The 9,404-nt window shown below is 45.0% G+C and overlaps 1 protein-coding gene across 1 annotated transcript; it reads right to left on the bottom strand.

Annotated features, from left to right (window-relative positions):
* Nucleotides 1–4,815: 4,815 nt before the first annotated feature.
* Nucleotides 4,816–8,856, bottom strand: cUnh1orf53 (chromosome Un C1orf53 homolog). Its single transcript, XM_079267028.1, has 3 exons — nt 8,458–8,856; nt 5,897–5,998; nt 4,816–5,076 (listed from the first exon to the last, which is right to left on the bottom strand). Exons 1-3 carry the CDS (start codon nt 8,695–8,697, stop codon nt 5,005–5,007), a joined length of 414 nt encoding a protein of 137 aa, XP_079123154.1. The 5' UTR covers nt 8,698–8,856; the 3' UTR covers nt 4,816–5,004.
* Between the last annotated feature and the right edge of the window lie 548 nt (nt 8,857–9,404).

Genomic DNA, 9,404 nt, shown 5'->3' with positions numbered 1-9,404 from the left:
CCAGTGAGAGCACGGGGTGACAATTAATTACACCGCTCTGATGCTTGCATAAATGACACTGTGCCATACTGCTAACAGTCATTTTGCTTTGCTCCTTCCGCCTGGGCTGACATCACAATGTATCTCATCAATAATGCAACGGCACTCAGATCCATTTCACTGTGTACCACAACGCGTCCCGTGCACACAGCGTTCTTCGAGCATGATACCCAGACAGGCTCTGCAGCGTGCTCGGCTCAACAGTGAGACCACAGACACTGCAGCATCAACCCGGCATGCCTGCCTGACTGCCTCCATGGCCGCCTGGCTCCTTGGGCATGGTGGTTAGATTACCACACATCCTGGGTTCATCTGGAGTCATCATTTCTGGGTCACCTCAAGTGACACTCGGTCTCGTGGAGGGAGCTCTGTCACTCCCAGAGCATCGCCAGAAAAGGAGCGGAGGAGACGGGGAGGCGAGGAGAGGCAAAGAAGGGGGGAGAGGCGGTGGGAGGTGGGAAGGCTCTCCCAGGATCCACTGTGGTGCAGGCTAAACACTGACAGAGGGAAGGAGAGGAGTGGGAAGGGAAAGGAGAGGGGGGGTTTGAGGAGGAGGAACAGAGGGAGGAGTGAAGCACTGCAAAGCTGAATCCCAGTCACATGAGCCTGGGTGGGTGAGACATCCTGGAAATATTTACACACAATGAACATGGCTTCATAATTGTTGGAGGAAATATCCAAACACACAAGCATGGGTGAAATATGACCAAATCACTGTTTTAATGGCCAAATTAAAATGCCTAACAGTGATTTATAAGAGGCTAATGATGGTAGACAAGAATAAGACTATAAATAGATGTGAGGCGTCTCAATCCCCACTTATCCGGTTTTTCATTTCCGTCCTTGTTTTTTTTCTCCCTCACTTTTTCCCCCCTCTCCTCCTCCAACTACCCGCTTCTTCCACTTTCTCCTTTCTGTCTCTTCCAGCCAACGCTCCCCCTCCCATCACCCGCTCACTACCTCCCCCCCCCCATCCCCATCCCCTGCCTCCCCCCACCCCTCCTTCGATCTCCTCCCTGCTCTGCTCTGCTGGAGCTCAAATCACAACCCCGGTCCCTGGCAGATGGAGGATAGGAGAGAGAAGCTCTTAACTAGCCAGCCTGCGCCGCTGCTCTCTGCACACCAACTGCTGCCTGCCTCCCCTCCCTGCCTCCAGAACAGCTCCAACAGCACACCGCCGCCACCCCCCACCACCACCACCTCCTCTGGGGACAGAGTATCCTCCTGGGGAATGGTGCACGTATTAGTCCATATCTGGCCACACTAGAAAAGACATGGAACCATAATAGATGGATGTTTTTTTTATTGCTATAACCTTATGGGATAAAGTGGCTTTTCGGAGGAGACACGCGTGTTTAGGTGATGCTTGTTGTTATATTGTCACACACTCTTTCTTTCAACCATTCATTGCTGACTGAGTCATAGGGGAACATAAGTTAAAGGTTATAGTGTAAAAGAAAAAGAGAAGCCAAATCATTTGTCTTGTTCGTGTCGACAAGACACCTCAGATATAACTGCATTGATGTAAAACCAGGTGGGAAATAACCAGGCCAAAGTGCTGCTTGGGCACTAGGTGCCTGTTACTGCCTCGGAGTCTCCTTTTATCTGGGCTCATCTGGCGGCCACCACTTGGCCTGGCATGAGCCTGGCCACCAGTTGCGGTCTGAGGGAGAAGCTGCTCCTCTGTGCTATTTGCAGCCCTGTCTGTCCAAAGGAATCTGGTGCCCTGACTATCACTCAGTGGCCATGTGTGTGTTTTTTATCACTAATTCTACCACAGGGATCTGGTTGTCCATATGACCACTGCGGAGGCTGCTGCCCCGAGGCGGGCTGACATTGTCTGTGTAGAACGACCAGACGTTGATGCAGGGGCTGCTCAAATATCAAGACACACGTGCACGTATATGCTTGCGTGCGTGCACACACACACACTAGCGTACAAAGCAGTGTCTGGCCAATTGCTGAGACTGATGTTCCTTTCAGCCATCATACGGCTGACACTCAAGTTTTTTTCCCCCCGCCAACCCTATGTTAGCTCCTGGCTGGTCTGGCCAACAGTGATGGAGACACTGTAACTGACTGTGGTTGAGGCCATTGGCCACAGGGCTGCTGTGGCTGTTTGGAGATGGGGGGGGGGGGGGGGGGGGGGGGAGTTGAGGGAGGAGGGGCTGTTTGGCCTGTCAACTGGTTGTGACTGGAGCCTGTCTGGTCACTGTTCCAAACTGGACAGCTCTTTTTTCTCTGCGGCGAGTGCCATCGTCCTGTAGAAAGGCACACGGTACATAGCTGCCACTCTGCAGCACAGCATATGCTCCAGCTGAAGGTCAGAGATGTTCAGTCCAAAATGCCTGAAATAAACACCCCACATGTCAGGTTGGCTGCTGTAACTTTGCCACTGTGTGTGTGTGTGTGTATACACACACACACTCAGTGGCCACTTTATTAGGTACACTTGTACAATTCAATCCAATTGTCCTGCGACATAGTTTATTTGTTATAATGCCTATAATGTTCAGGGTGTTTTGATACGGTCATGGTGTTAATTCAATTATATGTTTAGCATTGAGGTCATAGTTGAGAAGTGTTTCTAATATTCTGCCCCCCCCCTCATGTATATAAATAGGGAGGACAAAAAATTTGAAACACCTCTTAATATTTGGAGTCCTGTACAACATCACTGCAAACTATAACCTCAATAATAAACATATAATTCAATTTACACATTCACAACCATTTCAACAGAAACTGAGCTGTATGAACTTCGTCCAGGTAGAATTCATGACAGAGCTGTTGCATTGAATTGCATTAGATTGTGTACCTAATAAAGAAAAAATGTATTTCTACTGGCATTGCATAATACAGCCTAAATCAATCAAATGAATGAACCCATGAATAAGATCGACTGAGGCCTTTTGTGGGTAAATACATTCATGTTCCAAACGTGTCGAATAAAGTAAAAAAGGCTATATCGTTAAAACGTCTAGCATATTACAAACAATTTATCTGAAAGTCAATGAGAAATCATGTCCTGATTTTTAGTTAAATGCTTCATGACATACTCAGTCAAGCATTTAAAAAGGTCCCATTTTAAGAACATGTATACGCCCACTAAGACAAGGCTTACTCTTTCTAAACATAGAACTTCATGATGATTGCCCACGGGGGCAGGAGGCGGGGTCAATGTTCAAGCTAATTTCTCCATAAATCTGTCGAATGGATTGCTGTGCTGTTTGTGTCTCAGTCACCAACTGCTAGGCTAGAACATGATATTTAAATTACCAAAAAAAACAAAAAAACATTTCAAACTGTGCCATCACTGGATTGGGAAGACGTGGAGGAATGAGGCAGACATGAAAGTTGGCCTATTTCATGGTCAGGCTGCAGGACTGCCGAGGCCCTGAATGGCAATGCATCTACTTTAATGTGACAGACAAGTCCCTAGGCAAAACCAGCAGAGCCGCGGCAGGCAAGCGGGCCCAGGTACTTGATGAGTGTGACACCTTCACCATCCCGCTGTAGAAATGTTGCTGCCGCACGCTCCGCTGCCTCGGTTTAGAATAACACCAAATAAATTCGCCTCTCATCCCGCACTGACGACGCGTCCCCGAGAACCTGTCCTCCCCAGCACTGTTGGGATCATGAATCTCCTTGTAGCCGCTCACAGGGCTTTGCTCCGATCACTAAGCACTTGCCTTTGGGACCCACCTGCCGAATGGGAAACTGTGGCCGCGCCGGTTGGCGGCAGCGACAGAATCTCCGCGGCAGACACATCCTCTCATCCCGACGCTGTTTGCCCAATCAGGTGGAGACAGGAGAGTGTGTGTGGCAGGTTCAGAGCGAGCGCCTGGAGGCATCGCGCTGCCTACCCACATGCACTCACAAATCAAGTGGCACATCTCCCCTCAGCATCTCTCGCACGCACAGGCGCCGCTTGCATGAGCGCTTGACCTTACCTTGTACTATTACTGTGGGCTACAAAGTGCGGTGTTTAGTGCAACCTTTATTCTATATTGGCCTATTAGGAGCCACAGGCTGTTCTGACGGAGCGAGCCTGCCTATGCATGTGTGTGCGTCTAAGCATGCGCGCGAATATGAGCGGATCTGTTGCAGTGCTGGGATGAGAGGGGCCCAGGAGTTCATTAGGCTGCAGCTCAGGAGAGCAGCCGCGGGGAGCTGCGCTGTAGCCAAGTGTTGCCAGGAGGCTGAGCTGCGAGTCCGGTGGGGAGGGCTGCTGTTGATGTCCGTGGCATGTTTGTTAACAGCCTGATTCCATCAAGTGGTGTAAAAGCAGCGCAGCCGAGTGCGAGGGCCGACCCTTGGCCCCTGCCTATTTTTAACAACACAGCGTTCCAGTCAAAGGTAGACAGTTAAGTCGAGCACTTAAATGATGCTAATATTCATGCAGCTCTACATTTTGGGAGGAAGACTAACAAGGGATGCAAAGCAAAAGAGCACAAGACTCCATCTGACTAGCTACAGTTGCTGCAGTTACTTTCGCTTACATGCCCTTTATCTTGAGGGCTAAGATCTAAACTGCTCCTTCAGTTTTCATCTCCATACTCCCACAGCCCTTGTAAATGCATTAGAGGAGCGGGATACCACCACATATTTAATACTCTTAAAGAGAAAAGGAAAAAACGAAGCTCGAGGCATTTCATTGGACATATGAGAAAAATATCAGAAAAATACAGCAAAACAAAAACGTGATAAAAGACTATTTTACATGAGGTTCTAGTGAACAAATCCTTCCTCCTCCTCCTCCCCTGTCTTGTGAGAATAAAAATAATCCTGAGAATAGTTGTGATTCACAGGAGGTAGATATTGCACAGACACTACCCATATTTCATCATTTAGTACACTGCTAAAAATGACTCTCAAGTGGTCCAAACAACGACAGGCAGAAGCCAAGCAGCGTGTGCTGGGATCCGTTCTGAGCAGGCGTTTCACCTTCGTCAGGCTATCGGCCTATACATAAAATAGAGAATTAAACGTTTTCTTCATTGCAGGGTCCTTCACGTTGACTTGGCCATACGGACACTGTAGAGGAGAAAAATAAATAATGAAATGGCTACAGGTGGAGTAGGACATCACAGAGAACAAGACATGGACATGCACGCCGAACACGAGAACAGGATGAAGCCGAACCAAATCAGGACGGAAGCACACGGAGCAAGAAAAGACAGAACAGGGGAAGACAGACGGGGACGGGATGGGGCGAGACTGAAGACGGGATTTTCACTTCACTTTATTCTTTTTGGCCTCCATGTTGCTGCTTTCTATTTGGTCTCGTGTTGCGTCGATATTAAATGTTCTGTTTTGTTGACAGGGTTCTCATAAAGGAAGGCTTATCTGAGAACAGAATGACAACATGCACGAAGAGATGATATTGCTCTCTTCCTTAACAATCATCACTGCTAGATTTAAAGCTGAACTTGTGCATATGGGCACATCTGCTTTCACCCACAGGCAAATAACTTCAGTTTACTTTCTTACACTTACTTCCAGTGAGTAACATGTATCATATAAAACATATTACATTGTCGTACTGAGTGACATTTTTTAAATGCATGTGTGCTGTTCAGGAAACTAGACAGTGATACTCAATTCATGAAGTATCCTTTTTTAGCACAACGGACAGCTGATATCAAGATGCTCTTAACACACAGCTTTGAGCATAAGAAATGAAGAGCATTTGTCAAACCGCTCTCAGACACGTTACCATCTATGGTAAACGATCATTGGGAAACTAGGGTCCAGAACAGAAAAGAACAGAAGAGGATGGGACAAGACCAAACTTAACAGCCGAGGCCAGATGAGAAACACACAACCTGGTAAAAACAGAAACCAAAGAGCTTACATGTCTGCACGCGGTGCCACAACATTGCCCTCTCTGAAGGTGGGCATACTCTGTGAACGCCTTGTACCCACTGGAAGGGTCCACATACATCTGCTTCTTTGCCTGAACATCATCAAGAGATTATTATTGGATTAGTATGACATACAAACACACATGTTGGTGTGTGACCTCCGCATACAGTGCAATATACACACCCAGACACAGAGGCGCATGCAGGAGCAATACTGAGTATCAACACATACATATAGAGATGGATTGCTTTGGGCCATGGAGACGAGGGAATGGACGACCTCTATGCATACAAACAGATGCAAGACAGTCTAACTCTTAAGATGCCACAAATGAATTAGTCCTGTTTTTTTGTGTGCAATCTGCATAGATGAATCAACTGGTTGCACTGTATTTAGGTTTCAGAGTCACTGCATATTTACAGGATGCTTAAAAAAAAAGGCATATTTTTGACACACTTATTCCTTTATTTTTGACCGATCGCTCATCTCGTACAGACAAACAAACACCTTCTGTAGGTGGAAAACACTGAGCTACTCTGTCATCCCTGAGGAAGTTAGAAAATGTCACCTCTCAGTCTGTTTCAAACTGAGAGCCCACTAGTTGGTGAGCTTTGACAGGCCACAAAGGGAAAAAGGCCCCAGGCCTTTTGGTGACACGGCCTGTCATGTCACATGGCATTGCAGGGCCACATAGTGAAGCTGGCATAGCCGAGCCCCCTCTGCATTGTGCTTTTCCCACCCAGCCCAGCCCAGGCCCTACTACTCTCCTCAGGTCGCGGCCAACTTTCCTCAACTTCACCCACACTCAGAAGCACAATGTTTACAACAGATAAGCCTCAAGGCACGGAGATGACACCTATTCACTGCTGTCATCACCACAGAGCTCACTCGCTCCGTTTGATGGAGGAGCAAGTACGATTTGGTGAATATGATGGATCTGACAAAAACAATGCTCGTCATTAGTTTATGACAGGAGTGTATGAAGCACCGGGTAGGTATACTTCTCAGTAAAGTTGTAACAAAACTGTTTCAAAATAAAATTGGAATCTTTCTCAAATACCTTCAGACTACCACGTGACACCACAAATGTCTTATCTTCCCACAATCTCTTTGTTCAATGATTGAGAAATGAATAAATATAAGAGTGAAACCTTGTGTTAAAGTAAAATGCTTAACCATGATGCTCACTTTAAGTAATTACAATTAGAGTAATAATTCACTCTGCCAAGGACCCACAGGGGACTCTGCCCTGAGGACAGGTGGGCTTTGGAGATTCACGACAGCCGGCATATTATCATTCAACGACATTCACAACATCCTCCGACATAACAAGTGGGCTGATTGTTCCGGTATTATTTGTACTGATGATTTGGCTTGTTGTCCCACTGAGCAATCTGACGTTGAAAATATGTTTGCTCGCTGTTTATTAGATGTTTAAACATCTCGTCTGTAGACGTTTTGTTTATCAAGGCTGAAAAGTGAAAGTATAGTAGAGGTCCAGTCTAAACCAGCCTTCTTTACAATATCAGTAAACAGAATCTAAATGACAAAAAACTGAATACTGTGAGCGTGGGGGTGTGCAATGCTTATGTTAAATATATACATGTATTTATGCATTTTTTAAATATATAATGATGTTATGACCTAAAATGGGGCAAAGAATCTTGATCTCTGTCAGAGCAATAGCATAGAGTCAATGTTGACATGAGATCTCTCGGTCAGCAGCGTGGAACTCCCATCGTCATTGGGTTTGTTCTTTCAAGGAGCATGCCACTGAAGAGAAAATGTAAATTTGGCAGTCTTTAAAAACACTTAATTAACTGCAGGTAGTCATTTCTATGAAGATCCTCCTCCTACGTTATGCAATAACAAGCAAGATTGTTAAATATGTGAGAGAACATATTGAATATTGGTATTGGCTCCAAAAATAATTCCAACTGAGGTGACATATTATGCATCCGCGTCAGTATTATTTTGTTCACATGGTTTCACTTTGCTCAGCTATAGTCTCATATAAACAGTTCAAAACTAAGTACATTTGCTCAAGTGCTGCATTAGTTTTGAGATTTCCATCCTACTTTATACGATACTTCTAGTCTATTACATTTTAAACGAGAAATATTTTTGACTCAAATACCATTATTTGACAGCTTCAATTACTTTGTAGATTCAGATTTGACATCCAAATGTATGACCATTGTGTAAAATATGATCACTTGTCATTTATCATACACTCAACAGTAAGTTAACATCAGATCAAAAATAAACATAACATACTATACACATTAATATGATGCTCGTTAATCCAGCATTAAAACAAACCTACAATTGTCACTGATAAAGAGCCCATTCTGCAGGAGTAGTTTTACTTTTTACATTTGTCTTATAATACTATACTTTTACTAATACTTTGAATGGCAAACTTGTACTCAGTTAAATTATAACCAGCAGAAAAGCCCGCTGCTAATAATCATAGACAATTGCGGTAATCAAATGAAACAGCATGATTGAACGTGAACGCATCGTTGGATGAGAGGGGATTCCTCTTACCTCGCACGCCTCTGTATGGGCTCTATGGATGGCCACCTCGTCCTCTGTGAACTTTCTTCCATCGTGGGCATTCTCGTTAAAGTCTGCATTGATCTTTAACCGGCTTCTGCCTGTGAGGAGATCTGAGCTGTCTTCTGATAGGCTCGGCACTGACATTGTTACAAAGCGTTTATTAAACTGCACACGGAGAACAATCAATCTGCAGACAAATGCTTTAAACGGGTAATTTTGGTGAAACATGCTCCTGCAAAACTACAATCATAAACGGGGTAAAAGTTGACCTCCCGCCTTGGAACTGTGTACAAAAAGATATCCAGGGGAAAAAACATCTCTTAATTAGTCAGATACAGAAACGAGTGATTCCGCCATTTGTATCAAAGATTGTTTGTTGCATGTTTACTCTTTTCCGCCTCCTCTCACTTTTGCCTGCACGGTAACGTACTTCCTGCTTCGTCTCGTCACATCGGTGACATGTGACCGTGTCGTCACGCGGATCCTGTGGTTCACACAGCGCCTCTGCTGTTTCACTGCAGCTACCCACACGGGCTCCCTGGTGACATGAGGACAGATAACTTCCACTTTGCTAAAGGATACATAGCCCAAAATCACCCCCAAATAATGTTCGATATGATATGAGATGCATTATCACTGCGTTATTATATTTTATTATGCGACTTGATTTAGTATTAAATAAACTGTGAGTCGTGACCACCAGCCATTGATCAGCAAAAATTCATACAACACCACTACTGGTGTTGTAACCAGTAGTGGTGTAGTCGGCAAAATCCACTTTTAAGCATTCATGAGTGTATTATTTTCTTCTGGAAAGAAATGTTGCATCAGTTTGATTAAAGTGTCAGTTCACCCACATTGAGAAAAACATATTTCAAAAAGTATTTAGATATTTTACTGAAGTAAAACCTATCTCTTTCTACTGCATTTTACCC

This window comes from Melanostigma gelatinosum (genome assembly GCF_949748355.1).
Source record: "Melanostigma gelatinosum genome assembly, chromosome: 4".
Taxonomy (NCBI): Eukaryota; Metazoa; Chordata; class Actinopteri; order Perciformes; family Zoarcidae; genus Melanostigma; species Melanostigma gelatinosum.
The sequence above is the reverse complement of the archived record's forward strand: the minus strand, read 5'-3'. Positions and strand labels throughout refer to the sequence as shown.